General features: G+C 39.2%; 1 protein-coding gene across 15 annotated transcripts; it reads right to left on the bottom strand.

The window, feature by feature from the left end:
- Positions 1-2,934: 2,934 nt before the first annotated feature.
- On the bottom strand, positions 2,935-19,462 carry sytl2a (synaptotagmin-like 2a). 15 transcript variants are annotated; one of them, XM_029519895.1, is made up of 19 exons: positions 19,392-19,462; positions 17,167-17,533; positions 16,752-16,906; positions 15,942-16,065; positions 14,501-14,570; positions 13,709-13,793; positions 12,181-12,768; positions 8,845-10,845; positions 8,140-8,241; positions 7,915-7,959; positions 7,361-7,428; positions 7,163-7,267; positions 6,778-6,947; positions 6,524-6,626; positions 6,276-6,437; positions 6,088-6,184; positions 5,893-5,998; positions 5,591-5,796; positions 2,935-4,149 (listed from the first exon to the last, which is right to left on the bottom strand). In XM_029519895.1, the coding sequence occupies exons 2-19, from the start codon at positions 17,265-17,267 to the stop codon at positions 4,001-4,003; spliced, it is 4,437 nt and encodes a 1,478-aa protein (XP_029375755.1). In that variant the 5' UTR covers positions 17,268-17,533; positions 19,392-19,462; the 3' UTR covers positions 2,935-4,000. The 15 variants fall into 15 exon arrangements, 12 of the variants coding, with proteins under 12 accessions (XP_029375755.1, XP_029375762.1, XP_029375756.1 ...); XM_029519902.1 differs by having other exon boundaries at positions 10,771-10,845; XM_029519896.1 differs by lacking the exon at positions 7,915-7,959.
- Between the last annotated feature and the right edge of the window lie 2,751 nt (positions 19,463-22,213).

The raw sequence follows: 22,213 nt of genomic DNA, 5'->3' as shown, positions 1-22,213 counted from the left end.
GCACATCAGCTTTAAAAAATATGGTAGTTATCCATCTGTCACACATATGTAAAATAAAATATAGCACATTTAATATACTCATTGGTATTTGCTTATCACAGCAGAGTCTAGAGGTTTCAGGTGGTATGAGGTATGTGCGCTGTCCAGTCATGTTCATTGATACTAAATGGGAGACTTAGTCACAGAGGTGACATTATGTGCAGAATAAAACATGACAGGTCCAAACACAAACTTGTTTCTGCAAAGGTGGAAGGAAGTAGGGGGGCAGGGGGTTATGTCCATATACCTTTGTCAGGCTACAAGAAACCCACAACCAAGCCTGAGCCGGTGACTAACAATTTGGTTATGTATAAGTGTCCAGGTCTTTCATGTTGCGTATTTACAGGATCACATGAAAGCTGGATGCTTATTATTTTTGGCTCATTCACTAACTTACCTTTTTTTCTGATAGGCATGGTTGACTTTGTGGTGTTTCACCCTCACTAAGCGTTCCAGCTCAGCCTTCAGTACATGGTCAAAAAGTTATTTTTATTTTTATTATTATTTTTTTTTTTTTAATGAGAGGGATCTTGAAGCATTGGACCTCTAAGTGGAGTCTCAAGCATATGAAGGAGGCCTGAGGGCATATCCAGGGGTCTGTGCCCAGCAAAGTCCAGGAAACCAACAATGAAATGTATCCCTGATGACAGCAACGACAGTAAGTCACAGGAGGCTCAGATGAGGTCCCCTATAGCCATGTCTGTATGTGCAGTGATTCCAGGGCCCTTGATCTGAGAAACAGATTTGAAGCCAATGGTTTTAACACATTATGCACATTATGTTGTGCATTATTTCAGCCCAGGTCCACTTCAAAAAATGTATCCATTGGCTGAAGAGAAAGCAAAACACAGAAGTGCCTTGTCATGGATGATTCAATGCTGGTCCACACAGCCTCTCACAGACAAACCGCTGACACCAGCCGGGGAGTCCTTACTGGCGAAGAGAGCTGAAGCCTCTCCAATGTCCCCCGGGAAGGAGAAGCTGTCGGCTCTGAGGGATGGGGTGCTCTGTCCTCAGCGACACAGCCGGCGCGGTGTGACAGTCTGGACTCGGTCCTGTGTCTGGAGAGCTGCTCCACATCACCGGTCTTGTCTCACTCTACATGTGAAGCTTCTTCCAATTGTGTAAATACGCAGGCCACAGTGGGAGCTGCAACGACACCCCTGACCGTGTTAGTTGAGAAATGTCACTTGTCGCCGCGTTTTGAGTGAAATATCAGCTAACATGAAGCAGTCACTTCAGAGTTTATATCTGGAAGTTGAGACTTATGAAGGCATTTGCATGCTCATATGAGATGCCCGAAAACAACTCACAATTTGAACACATAGGCCTTTGATGCTGCCTTTTAATGACAGTGTTGCTTCCACGCACAAATGCAAATATACGTGCCGTCTAATAGTTAGCTAGCGCTCATGCTAAGTCAGCGGCCATCGGCGGTGCGAAACCAAACATTGCTTTCCCAGTGCGACGCCTGGCTGTAGGAAAATACCTGCCCGTGGGAGAAAACGCATGGCTCTCAAACGACTCCATGTGTGGTCATATTCCATGAAATGCTGACTGTGCGTGGGGAGGAAATTTCTCCTGATAAAACTCAATTCTGTCCTCGGGCTCCCACATCTCTTTATTGTTTAACCAACTACTGTAGCATCGCGCTAGCAATATGAACTGACAGCATCATCAATAGTTTTAAGATCCAGGAACAACTCAGCCACAATGAGCAGAAGAACTTCCGTTTACTGCTTTCAAAATAAAACATCCTCTTTAGCAATATTTCTGCTGTATTGTAGCCCTCAAATATTACTCCAACTGTCTATGATTTTATATTTAGAAACGTATGTATGTGAACTGAATAATGTGTAATGAAGAGACACCGTGTGAGTGTACAAACAACGTAAAATAAATGGATTTTAAAAACCACCCACAGTTCCAGGTCCACGCATTAAGATGAAACAAAAAAAACTTAAAATAGCGGTACACTGACAATTCAGATTAAATAAGCATGGTGTCACTTCTACAGCGTTACAGTTCCATAAATGAGAGTTACGACGTTACCTTCAGATATGTTAGCTTTCAATCAGGACTTTACTGAGTCACTTGTTACTCGTCTACACACCACAACAGCCCATTCAATCATGTTTTCCCCAAAACGTCCAGTGTGATACATTTATTTTGCTAACCTATTGCCATGTCTTCAGAGTGTAATACAGTGTACTTGACGCAACTGTTTAATTTACCTTAGCAACGCAGAGGCTGGAAACTGGTTAGCTGGTTTCCGTCTCGACTGACAGGACGCGGAAACCAATGCTACTGAGCGATTTTTTGTCGTATCAATGTGGATTAACCAATGAGAAAGCTTCAGACTCGAGTGACGATGAAGGATGAAATGTTGGTGCATTGAATGTACAAGGAAACATGACAATTCCAGTTAATTCTGTCCTTCACAATTGAGATTTTTATTGCAGTTATGGGTGGTGTCATTAGGGCTTTCATATTTTACTGAGACACCTCAGTATTGAATGACAAGCAAGACCAGAGGCCTGTTATCACGAAGTTGAAATTCAGTTTAGGGACGTAAATTCAGGGTTTAACCCTGGGTTTTCAGTCTTGCGAAATTAGTTTAATTTCTATTGGATCACACTGCCATGGTATTTACACTGAGTGAGTAACCTGAGTGAGCAGGTTCAGGATTAAGAGTTTAGCAGGTACATTAGATCGCCTACTGACCAATCAAGTCTCTTGGAAATTGGCCTGGCCATTCCAAGATAGACAGATAACGATAGAACTGTGAGAGGAGTTGGGGAGAGAGAAAAATTTGTGAAAAAAAATCAGAACTGAGTTACTTTTTGTTAGAATTATTTGTTTATAGTATTCCGATTTTGTTATTATAGTTTGCTATTAGCGTGTCGATAACTGTTTTTTTTTTTTTTTTTGTTTGTTTGTTTGTTTGTTTTTTGTTTTGTTTGGGGTTTTTTGGTTCTTTTTTGTGGATTTTGGATGTCGGGTGAATGAAACTAGATAAAGGCATTCTAATCAGCCTTCGTGATACAAACCCGTGGTTGCCACTAGTTGTTCGGTGAGGGAACATTTCTCTCAGTTGTCATTTGTAGGTCAACAAGAGTGACATTTGGTGTTTATAACATTGCTGCAGCAACCGCTGTTGAGGACTCTAACTAAATAGAGTGAATATAAGAGAAAACAAACAAATACAATTGAAAGAAAATGCAGATGATTGAACATGCACACTCTCAATTCATGCTGTCATTGGTTTCTGTATTCATAGTGCTCAGTAGTAATTTCTACTGACATTAGAAGCTTAAAAAACTTTTTCAACTCGCCACTTTTCAAATGCCACAAAGTTTGCATTAAGAATGCATATGTCCCAGTTATGATATTCATAATTTGCAGTTAGTGCCATAGAGTCATAAATCGTAAAACAGGATAACATAAACAGGATTGTAATTGAAGAGGAGGATTGTAGAAGCATCTATTACTGATAAATTGCTTAAACAGCACCAACTTCAATTGTGTGTTGTCAATTGTTCAAGCATATATGTAATTTTCTTTAAAATGTAAACGATTACCTGAACATAAAATCAGAAGTAACATTCATTTATTTTAGTGAAGAAAGGTGCGCTTTGTGCAATAATCAGATGACAGAACAACAGGATTTTCATTAAAAGTGTTCAGTTCAAAACAATTGTTAGGGTATAGCTTAAACTGTAGCCTCTACTCCAGTCTGTATCATTTTTCTGAATAGTTTTTCAAATGACACATTTAATATGTGGATTAGACAACATTAACCAAACAGAGTTGTGTATTCATGCATCATACAATGACCATCAGTTATACAGATACATACACATTGTGCATTAAGGTCGCTGCTTTCACTCATACTATAGGTAGCTCAACCAAATGGGTGCTCAGCATTCTCCTACAACATTTATATACATTTTACCCAGTTTCACTTTGGCATGCATTTTACCATCATCAACCCTCTCAAAGGTAAAATATCCTCTGCCCATTCACCATCAGACTGTAACATCCTCTGCCATAAGTGTGCCTCATCTATAGTTGAATCCATCCAAGGTACGTCCACCCCATAACTTTTCCCTATACAGACAAGCACAGACATTATGTTATTTATATTGAACTCATCATAATGTGTCTATGTGTGCACCTTTCATCAAAATGTAAAATGGATCACATAGCATCAGTCTAGCTAGTTCTCCACAAGTTCTCCACAAATGTCAGCAGAATTTGTGTTCTCAATTTTGTTGTGATGCTCACCTCTTGCTTCCTTTTCAGGTCCCTTTACCTCCTGCCCTACTGTGTTGCCCTCCTACTTGATTAGCTGACCCTGGCCTATCTGTGTCTCATTGGCTCCTTTTTTCTAGAAGAGTTAGTCTCAGGTTGTGTCCAAAATACATATACAAAGATAAACCATAATAATAGGAATGCCCATCTTATATTGTGTAGGCCTCAATTTTCCAACCAAATCAGCCCTGACCCAACAAGGGCTGGACTTGACTAGACCACTGATGATGAGCCGTGGTATCTGCGCAAAGCCATTAGCAGCAAATCCATTAAGTCCAGATCCCTTAAGGCAACTGGGGCCTTAAGACTTGTTGGTCCAGCTCATCCCACAGATACTGGATTGGATTGGGGGATACTGTGGTTGAACTATATAGGACATAGTAATTCATAAAACTCACTAGAGGGAGTGGTGTGTGTTTTCAAATATAGTTGCAGTTCTGTAATATGTGAGTATTTTTCAGAAGGATACATTTCACATCAGAGTGTATTTTTTGACCTTGCTATTTGTCAATTTCATGTTGCTGCTCTGTGAACTCACCTCTGTGCATTAAAAGTGCACCATGTCCATACTGTATATAAGGCAAATACACATTGACATTTTAGATTTCATTTCATTTTCTATTTTATACTATACTTATTCTGTTATGTTTACTTATGTTTGTTAAATATATTCATACTTATGTTTATTCTGCACTGAAAAAGGAGAAGCTCTCCAATCTTGTTGTACAGCTGTATAATGACAATAAAGGGCATTCTAGTCTATTCTATTCCATTCTAAGTTCTGCATGTTCAGATGAGAATGATTTCAGAGTACTATCCAAGGGAGGGAAGTGGAAACTCCCCATAACTACACTTTTTTGTTTATACTAAGAATAAATTAAGTTTGATGTAAACAAATACTGTATTGAGGGGTTATTTGTCAGTCACATCACAAATTAGGATCTCCTCACATATGATGGTTTGGGAATTGAAATTTTGCTAGTAGTAAAAGCACAGGTTTAAACAGCGAACCACAGCGAAAAAAGGTCAAAGGTTAGTAAAATAAATAAATAAATAAATAAATAATAATAATAATAATAATAATAATAAAAAAACAGGTGTTACATGATCAAACTTTGGTTTTCTTCTTTCTCTTATATACACTATAAACTGCCTCATGGTTCTCTGCACAGCTCAGCACTTTATTTTTTTCATTTAACCATGTTGAAAAACTGGAGCTCTGGAGCTTGAATCTCACCTGTACCTAATCCAAGCCTCAGGCCTCCTATATAGCGGCTGCTCAGTCGATCGTGGTCCCACACTGTCATCTCTACACAGGCCTCCCTGAGGTCCTCAATTCGAAAGCCATCATACACCATGGTATGATTGAACATTGGACTGACTGTTCTCTTCACCACCCGGGTCTTCTGGCAACTTTTCCTGCTTGTGTCAGGAAGTACGGTGCTGCAACAGAATAGAAGAAAGTGATTTTTTTATCTATTAATTTATTAACTTATTGTATTTTAATACTTTGGGCAGTGTCCTGACAGTACATCCTACCATCTTACGAATGGGTCAATAATCACTCCTTTGAATGAAGGGAGATTCTTACAGTCTTTTACCCAAATCTGCACCTCACCAGTCTCCATCCTAGATGATCTTTTATCTAAGGATGTAGTCAGACCACAATAATTTATAATACAAAGTAATACAAAATAAGAAATAATAATAGGAACTGAGGAATCATCAGCTCACTGTGGGATGCCTGGGGCAGAAATCTCAGAGCAACCCTCATCTGTCCCCTGCCATGTATCAGTTGTGGGGAAGAAAGAACTGAGGTTTGTGGTGACACCTGAAGAATTAATGTGAGATTAGTGGGACTGAGGGGAGTAAATGTCCAAGAGTCATTTCTACAAAAAATACAAGAGAAGTTGAGACTTTACCCTGGCTTTTAATGTATATTCATTGATCTGTGTGTTACTGAAGTCCCACTCTGACAGATCCAAGTCCACCTCACCCAAGAAGCTCTTCCGCCCAAAAGTGTTATTGTGCCAAACAGAAATGTTCAAACTCTGAGTTTTTAACACCTCCATTGTGACTTTAAACTATGCAAGGAGAAGAAAGCAATATTTTTCTTTGTGTTTTTAAAATATTGATCCAATGTATTCAATATTAAATTTGGAATTGTTACCCTGAGGATTTCATTGTAGGTGGGGTTTAATGTTTTCTTCTTCACTGTGGTTTTCTTCTTTCCCAACTTTGTTTTGCCAGGGAGAAGGTAACATTTCACATAGCTGTAAAAAGACAATGTGGTTACTATTGAGAGGATTATTGCAAATGCTTTAAATGACAAAGAGGTTTAAGATAGTGATTGTCTAACTGGCTAACTGGCTGGTTTGTTTTGTCCAACTTTTATGAATGGTTCAACTCATACAATGGGCTTACGGGTCAGAGCAGTTCTTTTTAGTGTCAGCCACAGCCAGCTCCCTGCAGTGCACCACAAAAATGTGAAATTCTCCAAGCTTCTGGATGTAGTTCACTGCAAACTGAATGCTGCCCTGGACTTCAACATCATTAAAGTCGGCAAGGTGAAGACTGCTGATGCTGCTGCTGGCCTGCTTATTCATAACAGGTCACAAGAAGGACAACGCTTCAACCTCTCTAGTTATTTTATTTGTTTCATGTCAGCATGGTAACATCGCAAGTTGCCAGCAGTATCCTGTTGGTCTTTGAAAAGTGTAGTAATTAAACTGAAAACTCATTAGTTATAAGGTAAAAAGTATTTTTATCAGAGACTTTATCTATTTTAGTCAGCTGTATGTGGACATACAGACAACATAGATGCCATCCCAGAAGACAGACTTATGTTAGATGTAGAGCTGCCTGTGTTTTTTGTCCAGTCCAAATTACTCTCAAAAGTGCTGTCACTGTTTGTCTGAAAACATGAGAAAAAACAAGAGAACCGCAAATGATACAGATGGGAAAAGACAAGATCTTATGTAATTTGTGAGATTTGTTTGAGATTTACCTTGTCCTGCTGCAGAACAGGCAAAGACACATTGCTTTTTATCTGCTTTGAGCTGGAGAGAGGAGAAACTGATGGTGGAAGTGAAGAAACCGGAAAGAAAGATATCACTTGATCTCCCTTACAATGGACATAAAGTGTTGTGAGTATGACTTTTGAATTCCAATAGGATGTTAATGTCATGTTTAAAGGGACTATTTCTAAGATGCCTTTGCTGCTCAGGCAGATTGGAGGCTACAGTCAAGTGACTATTGTAAAGTGGCAAAAAAGGACAGGGTAGTTGGTTAGCATGCTAACTTAAGCAGAAGAAAAGAAGCACTTGAAACAAGAGTTAACATTGGTGTTAACTACCTGCTATAACTATATGACAGCTGTTCATGCATAAAGGAATGAAGTTTGATGTTTAACTAGTCAGTAAAAAGCTGTGAATCCCAACATTATCTTTGCAGCAATAGCAAAACTTGCAAAGAGCTTTAAATCATTCAACAAGCTATGAATGTACTAATAGTGTTCATGTTTAGCTAAAAAGAGGTCTTAATGTTTATCATTGTCCACACCTAAATTGATTTGATCGGTTGAGATATTTTTGGTCTTGTCATCTCCTAAAAGGAAATAAACAATGACAAAATTATTTGTGTATTACTGTTATGTAATGTGACATTATTAAGACTTCTGTTTTGTTTTATTTTGTAAAAGAAAAATGTACTGACAGTATAATGCTCAATAACTTCAGCTGAATAAAAGAGCACAGGAAAAATATCTTAAGAAAAAAGGATTGTTACTTGATATTGAGGTGACATTTTCCAGACTTTTGGTTGAAGACATGCTCCTTGAAGATAAGCATTTCACATCTGACATGACAGGACTAGAACTGTCATCATAACCTGCCAGAAAACAGACTCAACACAGATTATTCCAGCATCCTGAAAGCACATTGCTTCTGTTTCAGTGAATGTGAAACAACTGAAATAAGTGCTGGCAACTTCATATGTGCATAGTTAGTTAATTGCTTTAGGATGTGAAAGAAGATTCAATCAGCACAGCAACTAGCAGAAATCCTGATGTTGGTAGCATCTGTTTGAATAACTACATTGGTAATTAGCTGCTTTTTAGAAACCACAGATCTACTGCTTCAGCATCTCTTTGATCACAAATAAAATAACATGTAACTGAAAAGAGAATAGTTTCCCCATTAACTTAAATGGTTAGAGCTAAAATCTGCACATTTCTTCTATGGTTTTCTGAGGATAAACAAGAAGAAACTAGGGGAAAATACGAGAGAAATTTTCAGGTTAGTGAGTATTGATTGTGCAAACATGCACAAAAATTTCGAAATGTAACAATTTGTCAAGGTGAACATACTAACTGTCATATCAGACTAACTTTAATGCTAGTGTGGTAATTTGAGCTAAAAATAAAAGGCTGGATTTAATTTTTCAATCAGAAGCTTGAAGAAAAAGGAATAGATAGAGAATTCAAATGCTCACTGCCTGGACTTGCCCAAGACAGGGACCAGGCCCTGGTTGTAGAGTCTTGTTTGGAGTTTTCATCTTTCTTTTGCCTAGCCCAAGAACTGATTCGAGGAGTATTCCCCTCAGCAAGTCTGTCTCTCAGGTTTCCCACAAGGTCTCTGATGGAAATCTGTGGACTGTGTGGCATATCAATCTCTTCAGCAATGCATTTTTCTTGGTGAAAAGGAGGGGCATTATTAACCTTCTCCTGTGGCCTAAGGTAGTATTGAAAATCCTGAGGGATGAAAGACCTGGCAAGTTGTGTAAAGTTTTCCAGTTTTTTCTCTGTGGCCTTTTTGGGCTGTGGTGAAGTAAATGAACTTGAATTACTTGGTAGTGTAGAGGTAGGTAGAGCACATAGGGTTGTGTTTGTACTAGGTTTACAATCTGGTAAGACAGTTTGGTTTGCTCCATGTAAAGGACTCTTCCTCTGCCTTGGGGCAGGCGTGGGCTTTCCTTGGTGTTCCCCAGCAGCCTTCGTTTGAGGTTTGATGTCAATTGGAAAGGTTTTCAAGGGGGAACTCTCCAGCCTGGACCTCTCAGGACTAGATGGTTCCCTAGGCAGAACTCTTGGGTGGCAGGTCTTAGATGGAATCCTCCTGACATCGTTAGCCTGGTCCTTTGAGCTTAGTTGTTGGAATTTACTAAGACTGAGGGGCCTGTCTTCACATGCTGTATCAGGCTTGACTTGAAATTGGTGACGTGTTGACTTAATATCACCAGTGCCACAAGAACTCTCTGGACTCTCAGTGAAAAAACCTTTGTCTGTCAGTATTGATGAATTTAAGACGACAGTAGACTTGGGTTTATGAGGAGAGGTTTGTGGCTCTCCCTCATTCTCTTTGGTATATAATGACGTTTTTAGTTCAGACTGTGGAGAAACCGCTTTGTTACAGGGCACTGAGCTACCCGAGACTTCTCTAATTCTCACTGAGATAATCCTGGGGCCTGTATACTCTGACTCCCAGAAATGCTTGCGATCATGGATCTTGGCTGGCCTGTCCTCTGGAGTACTGACACTAGACTTTATGTGAGCAGAAACTGAAACACCCACCTGCTGGCATGGGATCTCAGGGATCTGTGACTCTGTTAGTGAACCTGTTAAAGAGTAGTCTTTTTCATCATAGATGAGGACTGGATTCGCTTTATAGATGCCATCTTCTGTGGCTAAATCTACAAATGGCTGACATTCAGTTTGTGGCCATGAAATATCTTCTTGTGACCTATTGTGACCTTTTTGGGCTGAGAGACTATTGATCTTCTCCACATATGTCTGATGGCCATCGGAAATGTCTATTTCTTTCGGGGAGATGTCTTCCTGTCTTGCCTCTTCTCTGGTGAATATTATTTTGGGGCCAGTATTCTCTCTCTCCCAGAAAGCTTTCAGATTTGATAGTCTTTCTGGAAACTGAACATCCCTGCTCTCTGTTGCCTCCTGCTGTGTGTCAGTATCTATTGTGATCATTGCCTCTGTAAGTATAGTGTTCTGTACTGCTATAAGTTGTAGTTTTCTGACCTCAGTCAACTCAGAGGGTTTAGCGTTGTTTTTGTCCACAGTCAAATCTGTAGCACTGAAGGAGATACTGTGTGTGTTGTCTTGATTTCTCTGCTGTGTCTTCACCTCCTCTTTCTGACAGCTCTGCACTCTGCCACTCTTCTCTTCTCTGCCTGTTCTAAAAATTTCAAGCAGCTTTCGTCTCGGCTGTGGTAAAAGAGCATGAGATGAACTGTTTGAGCTACCACTAGGTGATGGCTTTGGATCTGAGGTCGCCTCGATAGAGATGTCATTGCTTTGTTTAGGGAGATTTGGGGGATGCGTATTGTACCTGGATGGCCCATCTGTCGCCTTACAATGAGACTGACAGTCCTTTTCCAACTGTGGCTCTAAGTGAGCAGGCTTACCTGACGCCTGCTCAGCTGAAGCAAGGGGGGACCCTGCAGGGCTGAGAAGTTCTTGATGAAATTGCTGAGACACACCTGTAAAGACAGAGGCCACGTCTTAGATCATTCAGGTAGAACTCAGTTTTGTGTCTACATTCTACAGCATTTGAAGGGCCACTACATAGGGTCATTGATATATATCATATTGAGTCATTGAAGGGTTAGGGTTAGGGTTGGGTACAAAGTACACAGCTCCAGCATTTAAGTCAAAGTACAGATCATCATGGTCAAATGTCACTCCAATAAACGTGCAAGTAGCTAAGCTAAACTATGACTTGAGTAAAATTACAGGACTACTTACTTTTAAAAACACTAATGTACTTATTCAAAGTACTTTTCATTGCAATGCAATGTGCCCTGAATCAGTACAATCAAAGAGTCTGACTTTAAAATAATGCAGTGAATGAACTGATTTGAACTGAAAATTATTGAATAAGAAGCAAACCCTCTTGTTCTTTGTATTAAAAGAAAACCACCCCTGCGCTAAATCAAAATACTAAATGAGTTATAATAATAATAAAATCAGTTATAATAAACTTCTTGGCTCAGTGACAAAAACTCTGTAAGCCACAGAGTTGCCACTTAATGCTGAGTAAGCCACTTAATGCTAAAGACAGAAAATTTAATTTGGTCCAGAAAAGGCAATTTTTCCTCTGCATTTCTCTCCTTGTTGTCCTCCCTCCTGTGCTCCTCTCCTCTCCTCCCTCTCCTTTCTCCTCCTCTCTCTCTTCTCCTCCTTCTAGTCTACTGCTCTAACTGGAAGTTCTTGTTCAACTTTAGCAGGAGCTGGTTTTCAAAGTTTTGCAAAGTAATTCTTCCCCGTTTTGGAGTGAAGATTAACCCAGCAGTGGTAAAAAGCCTTAAAAAGGCAGCAGAGGTTGGCAGGGCAATGTTTAGCTTGATAGAAATGCCTTTTAAATGTGATGTCATAAAAGCATAACGCTCCCAAAAAAATAAATCAATGAAGTATAGAATTTAAGTACAGATTCTCAAAAACTGTACTTATGTACATTACTTCAGTAAATTAACTATGTTGCTGTCCACCACTGTACTGATATATATATATGAGGCTGTGCCACAAGGCTACATTAGCCCCATTGCCATCCTCTCACTTATAAACTAATGCAACTGCTCTACAAAAAAAATCTGAATTTTTAATTCAGCATTTTAATTTTGTGACTAGCAATCATGCAAAGCAAGGCACAGTTAAGTACAATAATAGAATGAAAAGAGATGTTTTCATGGAAGAACATGTACAGCCAGGATTAATGTGATAATATTGTTTTTGTTAATGAATGCTTATATAGCATATCATTAATTTATTAATTGATGATTTGTCATTTACTCATTGGTCTTAAATAAAAATCTTACCACTATGAACCTGGTGTTGGCCAGCCTCTTGGTCTCTGAAGTCTGAATCATTTTTGCAAATGAGTTCACCTTCCTGCAAATCATTTGGAATCCTGAGTAACAGTTTATATGTGCCAGTAGCTCTTCTGCCAGAATTCTCAAGGTCATTGTTATTCAGTAGGCTATCTTTAATTTCACAGGAGGTAACAGAGTCAGTGTCCAGCAAACTGCATCCTCCCAGCTCCTTCTCATCCTGCCACTCCTTCCCATTGTGACTGACCATGGTGCTGAAACTTACTTGTTTCCTATCAATCCAGGTCTCTGCAGGAGAATCTACACTAACTGGATCCTGCTGATTCAGGTGAGGGAAAGGAGAGTCTGTGGTATTAGACGTGGATAAGTACTTGAGGATGCCTTGCAGAGCAGTAGAGTTACTCTCTCTACTGCTTGACCCTTCTTCTTCAACAGAACAGTCCAGTAAACTGGTGCTAACTGCTATGTCTTCAGGCATTGCCATGGTGACTGCTGGATGCTGGGAGACTGGATTACTGGGGTCTTGCCTAACGCTGCTAGCATAAGAAATTGAGCTGTTAGATGATGGAAAAGGCTCTGAAAAAAAAAAAATAGAAAAAAAAAACAAACACAAAACAAAATAAATAAACATCATTTTATATATCAAAACGTCTGCTGTGCTTTTTATCAATGGTAAGTGTTTTTTTGTTTTTTTTTTCGAAAACAAAATTTTTTAAATCATTGGGTTCCCTCAGCCACTTCATTAGTTAGTCATCAAAACATTTAATTTCCTAAATTATTACTTTTGACTCCAGTCTTTAATAATTGGTCAACTGAACCTTTCCACTGGCATCTTTCTCCCAAAATTTCTGACCTGGTTTCCTTTCACCAACTGTTGCCTTCCTTCCGCCCTTTCAAGGAATCACTACACTAAATACTCATGTCTGTATAATATATCTCAAAATAACTAACTACAGTTGCTACAACCTCAAAATGCAACTGAAACAATGCTTTAATCTTATCGTATAGTTTCACCAACAAAAATGTGGTTTTCACAGCTCATGTGAAATATTTCCAGCACCCACAAGTCATGCAGTACAGATTAAGGTTTAGGAATGTGGCTAGGCTGGCAGTCTCATGTAACTGGATTTTCCTTTTCTTTGACAACTCCTGGGGAACTGTCATTCATCAAGTATCACCACATGAAAATGGCTTTAATAATACTGTAACAAAAACAAGAGGCAATAAACACAGATTAAATAACTATTAGAAATGACAATACATGCTTTCAGCTGCCATGCAACCGCTGCTCATGCCAACTACTGTTCACAGCAAAGTTTGAAGCAGCTGTAGGGGACCCACACACTTGCATGTCAAAAAGATTGCTAGAACTTCATGAACATAGGTTATATGTCACAGTTTTTATGATTAGTCCATCGAGCATAAATTCAATACAAAGCATATCACATAATATCTCACAACTAAAAAAGTAATTCAGTAATTTACTTTTTAAATAGCGCAAGCTAATGCTTCTCACCTTGACTTTGTGTCTTTGTTTGATCCACTGCTCTATCAAATAAGCAGGTGTCGCTGGGCTCACTGTTGAAAGGATTTTTTCTCTGCTTCAAAAACAGAGAGACAAAATGCACACAACATGCTCACTGTCACAAAAATCTTGTATGTTTAAAACTGTATGTACTTACAAAACTATTTTTCAAGTACAAGTGCAGGGTCAAACATTGAGATATTGATAATTGGAATAATCAACTTGTAGGGTTTGGCTATTTCACTTGCCCACATTGTGATTATGATTTTAGTTTGATTATCTATTATTGTGTGGCCCTGGTGTGTGAATGCTTGTGAATGTGGATATGACTTCAATGATATCCATGAATGAAACAACACAACATTGCAGGTAATACTTGAACACTTAAAGACTGTTGGATGGTAAGATGAAATATGAATCAATTTGTTTGGGTCAGAGGGGTACAACAGGTTTGCTGTGGATCTGGCCACAAGATCACCACAGAGACTGCACAGTCATGACAATAAAACACAAGTCTACCACAGTCTACTGATACAAAGCTGCACAAATCTAGCATAACATGAGCTTAATGAAAAGCAGATTGAATAATAATGAATCTTAGCCCCAAGAAGAATCTTCCCATAATGGTCCTAAACACAGAAAAAATAACAAGAGATTTTACACAGAGCTGTGGATTGAGTATTTTAAAGTGGAAGTAAGGGCAACAAAACCCCTCAAAATAATCACTTAATATCACACTGGACTGACAAAATATGAAGACAAACTAAGAATCTAATTGCTTACCTTTGTGGGTGACTGTAACTCTAGTGCCGATATGTCCCGTGGTGCTGTAGAAATGTTCAGGTTTTCATCCCTATAAAAAATAAATACATCGGCATTATCTGAACAATTAACACAATTTTGATCTGGAAAATCTGTGTGTTCACCAATGAGCATTACACTCATGTCAATATCATGAGTTAGACAAAGCTTATGCTCTTGTTCATTAACACATTTTTGTGGGCCAGTGGCCCACAGCAAAGGTTACTTTTTGGATCAACTGTGGCAGAGCAGAGTGTTTATTTGTTTTATAGACTGATGGATTGAGATGCAGTGGCAAATGTGAACATGTGAGACTTGACCTTAAAATAAGATTATTGAGAAATACAAGGTCAATTACTAACTAATCATTTACTATGAGTTCAACTCCCCTCAGCCTAAGTCTCACCCTGATAATTTACTCAGCTACTGCAGCATGTGATGCATCTGAAAATAGACAAAACACATGATATGTTTTGTTTATGCTACACTGTCTTGAGTTGTGGGGTGCCAGTTTCTATTTCAGGGATTATTCCAAACTACAAGAAGCTAAAATTCTTTTAAGTACTTGCTTTGGCCTTTTAACAACAGATGAAGTCACTGTAAAGACAATGTATTGTGTAAAACATCTGCATGATTTTAAATAATTGTGTCATTCTATTCTTCACTTTCAAGGACAATGCTGTATTCTCCTATATGTCTTTCAACAAATACCATGCGTAGAGCCAAACCTAAAACAGACTTATACAACCAAGTGAAGTAAAGTATTAGACCCCCATCAAGGACCCACAGAAATAAATCCTCACACATAATCCAAATCCAAATCTCTTTGCAGCTGCTGTTGAGAATAATCCCCTACAAAATGAAACTATACATTTTTTAAATTTCTGCCTGCCTTTGTTTTACATGGGATTTGTTGACACTTAACAGAACACTTACCTTACTCTAAAACTATGTTCCCTTTTTATAAATGCATAAATCCTTTTTAACCTTATCATGCAACTGCAGTTAATCGTAAATCTAACACTGACAGGTGTCACCACCTAAACCACTAAACACCAAGCAATGTGTATAGTTTGAGCTGACGCTCTGGTCACCAGATGAGTAAGTCATTTCTGCTCTGGCTTTGATCTCAATCAGAGCATCACTCTGCCTCTTTAACTGTTAAGCACTCAGCTCTGTTGAGCAGGTGCTATTTACCTGTGTCTAACTCTGTTTCTCAGACAGCTGCTGAGCATTAGAGTGAAGCACAACTAAGTTCATATGAGCAGCACCTTTCACAAGCAAAAAACTTAGCCATTTCATGAAATAAATAAGGAGGTCCAGGTAGTCTTAGAATAGGCCAAACGTTCAAATTCCAAAACTTGAAATGTATGAATATAAAATGAATGTGATGAAAGGTAATCTCTGCTTTCTCATCACTTACCCTTCATGGCTGAGTTGCCGGTGAGGCTCCAGGAGGAGTCCACAGAGAATAGGAGGGACAAACACCTCCTTGTTTTCACTGCTGACAAAACTGGACTTCTCTGGCAGGATCTGAGAGAGCTCCACTGCAGAACACAATACATAGCTACAGTTAAAGACAGTTATTCAGTCATTCAATTATACATTTCCAGCCGGCTAACATGAATATTACAGACACCTAACACACTGAGCTAAGTCAATTTCTTATCTAAACCTCTCTATGTTCAAGTTATTTTCTGTAGCACAGCATCCATAAAGATTTAAATGGAGCCTGTGTGAAAGCTCAAAAGATTCCACATTTCTGTGTACTTTTAAATTCTTGGTGAAAATAGGTACACACTTACTGTTCTACTTCTGTAATACTTTATCGTGGACCAATAAAAACTGGGACCTGCTTTGAGTAAAGGAACACCAGTCCTTATTTTGTCAAATTGTTTGTGTATGTGCTTAAATCCACAGAGCTTGCATTCACACATGTGCAACAATTTAATTAGTGTTTGTGACACCTCTCTTCTCATTCATTTATCTTGAGGAATAGGGCAGCCTCAGGTGATGAAGACATTTGAGAAGAAAGAAGTTTGAAAGTTTCAGACCCCTTTTGACATATTTACTTTTATAATGAAAGAGTTATAAATTTCTACAGTTAAAAAGGCTTGGGAAGATATTGCTGTCACTCAGCAGGAACAGCATTTTGATGCATCATTGATTTTACAGTGTTTTAAAGTGACTTTACAATGTCAGGGAGGACCAATGCAGGTAGTAGCAGACTCACATATACTTATTGGTTTATCTGTATGTCTCATGGAGGCTCTGATGATGTCAGAGCCATGGATACGATCCTGGTGGCGAAGCTGCTTGGTCTCGTAGAACCATTTTCCAGTCAGGTACCTCAGCTGGCCCCTGTCATTAACAGTCTTCTGCAGATTTCTGGGTGCAGAGAAAGTGCAAGTGCAAGTGAGAAATATCTAGTTGCTACACCACTGTTCAGAAGATCTATTTCTAGATTTGCATTGCAAGAAAAGGTTTTTGAGTTGAATTTTGTACAAGCCAATTTTTAACAGCTTCATCAAAAAATCTTCCTCATGTGTACGGGTTCTATTGCTGTGACACAATCCTGTCAGTAAAAGATAAAATTAAGGAGAGTAGGAAATTTATATGTGCCTCCCTCCAGAGCAGGGTGGACTCACTGCACACGCTGTTCCTCTGTCTTCTTCAGCTCTGCATCTCTTTTCAACACAGTCAGTATGATCTCCTGCTCCTCCGCTGTCAGAAAGCTCAGATCAATCATGGTGACTTGCAACTGCGTTCTCAGCTGATGCTTTCCACTGCTTAAATGATGTGTTTAGTGGCTGAAGATGAACAACACCTCACACACTTTTTCTTGAAGATCCCAAAGGCCTTGTGCTGTTCTTTCAAGTTAAATAAGTGCTGATGGTTTAAACTAATTGGATGCGCTCAGCTTTGTCCATTGCATAAAATGATCACGTGACTGCACAGTTTCAGCCGGCGTTGTTTCCTGTGGCCATGAAGGAGTCTTTCTCGACTAGATTCAGTCTGAAAGAAAATAGTACAAACTGAGAAGGTGATACAGTTTGATATTCATGGAAAAAAAATCCATCTTGAGCATTGATAGATCCATTACCAATCATCAACAGCAAATTGATCAGCAACAACTTCTATTGCCAAGCGCTGTTGCCAAGTGCTTGCTCATCAGGGGATCTGTTGGGTCTCTTTAAATAAATTTATAAAGAGTTGGGTCTAGACCTGCTCTATATGTAAAGTGCTTTGTTATGATTTGGCGCTATACAAATAATCTGATTTGATTTGATTCGATTTGATAAACGAGTCACCGTTTAAATATTATTTAAAAGATGATAATAATTGTCCTTAGTTTCTCCAGTATGAATAGACTATTTGCTGTTTGTCTCTTAAACTCCCCTGGTTCTTTAGACAAAATGGGCTAATTGAATCCTTCATCAATGTAGTTAAACATTTACTATGGTAGATAAATTCAGCAAACGTGTAACTATATCCTGTAAGCAGCAGCAGTACTGATCTTCAAGCCACAGCTTGATAACACTCCTCAGCATTGACACATACAGTTTTTAGTAACCTGAGTGAAAATACTTCCTCCTCCCTCTGACTACCTCTGCCTTTCATTCCTGTATCTGCCTCAGCCAAGGGAGCACTGAGCATGTCGAAACATATCAACTGTGGTTTGGCTTGCACTCACACCAGCAATGAAACTGGAATATGCACATTTACATTTACGTGTAAAATACAACTTTAGTTGTTGTTTTGTTTAGCTTTCACTTTTCCTTAAGAGATGATGAAATTTACTTGTTTTAACAATATCCATGTCTACCCACATTAAAAGGGATTGTGGTAAATTTCACTCATCAACTACTGCGGTTCACATTCAGTTAAAGTGAGAACACTTGTTTTATGAAGTTTTTCTGAAGGTTTTCACCAAAGAAAGACATGATGTCATTCATCTTACAGAGTTATGGTTGTACTACAGTTAACTCTTATTGTTTATTCATGAACCAAGTAAAGAAAATTGTAATTGCCTCTTAATCTTGAATACAAAGCTGCATTAAAAGTGAGCCATAAGAAGCCCTTAAGAACACAGCACTTCGTTTTCTTCAGAAGAAAAATGTTGCATGTCCAGTTTCTCTGCAAGTGCAAAAATTTAATCTTTAGGGTTGTTTTTTTTTTTTTTCCTCTGGTGAAGGCTGTGTTTTGGGGTTAGGGTTTACTTCCTCATCACTCTCAGACCTCTTCAAGAATTCAAGATTGATCAAAATATATACTTCTGGCTTGACCTTTAAGTTATTCATAACATTATACTAACTAAGAACAAAGTTGAAGTCTGTCGCTTTAGGTTATTGAATATTTAAAACTGGAGTGATGATGCAAATCATTGCTTTCTGTCATTTGCATTAACTGATTATGAAGCCAGAGTAAAGAAAATTTTATCAAAAACAAACAATAAACAAAACAAATAATCATGATAATATCATTATTCTGTCCGCTGCCGCTTGGCAAAGCTGGCTGGATTACATGGCTTTAGTTTCATAAACAGCTGTTAGGCAACTACATCCACCACATACAGAGAAGTTTAGCTTCAGTAAACTCAGCTCTCAATATAAATATGATAAATAATATTCTGTCACTGCCACCAGCTGACAGTAGGCAGTTTCACTGTGATGAAGAGAAACAAGTAAAACTTCAGCTGCTCATCTGCCTTCCTTCTTGCTGTAACACCTTGTCTTCTCCCAAACTGGTCTGATGGTCCACATCACAATCTATCAGTGTAAGACCACACAGAGGAAAGTACAAAAAGCATTTCCTGCACAGAACAAGCAACATTCTCTGTGAATGACAGGAAGACATAAAGCAGTCAGCTCACCTCCACTGTTGCTCTTTGTCGACTAACAACTGATCCTGAGCTGCTGCAGGAGGGAGCGGCACCACACACCCACCAGCAGCAGGCAACAGGAAGCTGTAGAGGGATGCAGGGGCAGCAGGAGGCAGCAGAGGACAGGGTCACATCCACAAGCTCCTCACACACTCTCACACCATATTCACACTGGAAAACATACGGTGAGATAGAACAGACACAGTCCTCTAGCATTTCAACATAGTGGAACACTGCAATTTGGCTTTCTATGTTAAGTCCTTAATTGTAATGTATTGAGCTCTCAGGACCGCTGTAGTTCAATATGTTATAGACATAAAGCCCTGGATGACCTGCAACTTTTTACTTCTGAACAAAACTGAAGTCATTGTACTTGGCCCTACAGTAAGCACCTTAGAGAAGAATTATCTGGTTGTGTAACCACAATCTTGGAGTAATTTTTGATAATGTCCTTTGTCCCTCATATAAAGCAAGTCTCGAGTACAGATTCCTTTTAATCTACGCAATATTACTAAGATTAGAAAAATCCTGTCTCATGAGGACGCAGAAAAGCTTTCAGTTGATCCAGAACGTAGCTGCACGAATAATAACAGGAACTAAAAAAAGAGAGCACATTTCTCCTGTGCTAGCTTCTCCTCATTGTGTCCCAGTAAAATTCATAATAAAATGTAAAATCCTTCTCCAAATGCACAAAGCTGTTAATGACAAAGCTCCATCATCTCTGAGAGCTCGTACTTCCTTATTGTCCCAGGAAGTAAATCTGGATTTAGGTTTACTTGTGGTTCATAGAATCTCCAAGAGTAAATTAGGAGGTAGATCTTTCAGCTATCAGGCTCCTTTTCTATGGAACCAACTCTCAATCTTGATCCAGGGAGTAGAGTAGACTAGCTGAAAACCTTCCTTTATGACAAGGTCTAGTTAAAAATGTAAAGTTTATTTATTTTTTTTTTATGCTTTAGGGGCAGCATGGTGTCATAATGGTTGAAGGTTGCAGGTTCAGTTACCTGACCTTGGGCCTTCTGTGCCTTTCTGTGACTTTTCATGTTCTCCCCATGCTTGTGTTGGTTTCTTCTGGGTACTCCAGTTTCTTCCCGCAGTCCAAAGCCATGCATGCTTCACTTAATTGGACATTCTAAATTGTCTGTAGGTCGAGTGTGAATGGTTGGTCTCTGTCTGACTCTGTATGAACTTTCCAGGGTGTACCCTGCCTTCGCCCAGTGGAAGCTGGGCTTGCACCCCTCGCGACAGTATGAATGAATGAATGATGTAATAGAGCCAGACTGCTGGGCAGTGCACTGAGCACCTCTCTCTCCCTCCCTCTGTCTCTCTGTGGCTCTCTCATATCTCTCCCCCATACATATACATTACAAAATTACATGACACTAACTTTGTCTCTCCTGTCCTCTCTCTTCCTGTCCCTGTCCTACAGGTGCAGAATCATCTCTTCTTCATGTTCCTGCACAGGACCTGCTGCTGCAAGAGTGACTTTTAATTAGCATTATACACTACTAATTATTTCCCATTGTTATGGCGTCGGCAGGTTATGGAGGCGAAGCCGCTCCTGTTCTTTCTGATCATCTATGGCTATGCCTTGAACTTCAGGTTTGAACTTAAACTAAAACTAACAAAACTAAAAAAGTATACTTGTCACTTGTCAGCACTGCAGCAGAGTGGTTAGCGCTGTTGCCTCACGAGAAGAAGATTGAGGGTCGGATTCCCTGGCCTGGTTCCTTTCTGTGTGGAGTTTGCATGTTCTCCCTGTGCCTGCGTGGGTTTCCTCTGGGTACTCCGGTTTCCTCCCACAGTCCAAAGACATGCATGTTTAGGTCAAATGGTGACACTAAATTGCCCGTAGGTCTGAGTGTGAGTGGTTGTTTGTCTCTGTGTTGGCCCTGTGATGGACTGGCGATCTGTCCAGGGTGTTCACCGCCCTTGCCCAGTGTAAGCTGGGATTGGCTCAAGCACCACCCACGACCGCGATAAGCGGTAGAAGAATGAATGAATGAATGAATGAATACATTAGGTTTTAACAAGTCGGCTTCCTTCTCAGCTTTGTCCAACCTGTCTCTTAAGCTAAATACAGGCCTGCCTGCCTCGGCTACCTGTGAAAGGCTTCTTAGCGCAGCATGGTTAATCACACTCCAAGACAGGGAAGTATTACTTCACAGAACTTTGAAAGAACTTCTTTTAGTTTGAGCAACAGACTAGAAGGAGGAGAAGAGCAAGGAGTTGTGGAGAGGGTGAAGTGGAGTGGAGGAGAAAAGACGGGTAGGGTAGTGGAGGAAAGGAGATTAAGAAGGAAGGAGTGGAGCAGAAGAGGGAGGAGAAGAAGAAGAGAAATGCAGAGAAAAAAATAGCAATTTTTGGATTGTTACCCCAAATTAAACTTTGTCTTTAATTTCAGTTTACAGAGGTTTTGTCACTGAGCCAAGAAGTTTATTATAACTTATTTTAATTAGCATATTGATTTTGAACAGGGGTGGTTTTCTTTTAGTTAAAAAAAAAAAAAAACAATTACAGTGTTGGTCCTTTTGCTTAAGACTGTTTCTGTGGGATTTGCTTCTTATTCATAATTTTCAGTTCAAATCAGTTCAACTCTAAAATAACACAATGAATGGCATTATTTTAGAGTTGATTGTTATGGGACACATTATGTTGTAATGAGAAGCACTTTGAATACTAATGTATTTTTAAATGCAAGTACTCCTGCACTTTTATTAAAGTCACAGTTTAACTTGAATACTTTCACTTTTATTGGAGTAATATTTGAGCAGGACAATCTGTAGCTTGTACTGGTGCCCTTCTTTCTTTCT

This window comes from Echeneis naucrates, chromosome 14, assembly GCF_900963305.1.
Source record: "Echeneis naucrates chromosome 14, fEcheNa1.1, whole genome shotgun sequence".
NCBI lineage: Eukaryota > Metazoa > Chordata > Actinopteri > Carangiformes > Echeneidae > Echeneis > Echeneis naucrates.
The sequence above is the reverse complement of the archived record's forward strand: the minus strand, read 5'-3'. Positions and strand labels throughout refer to the sequence as shown.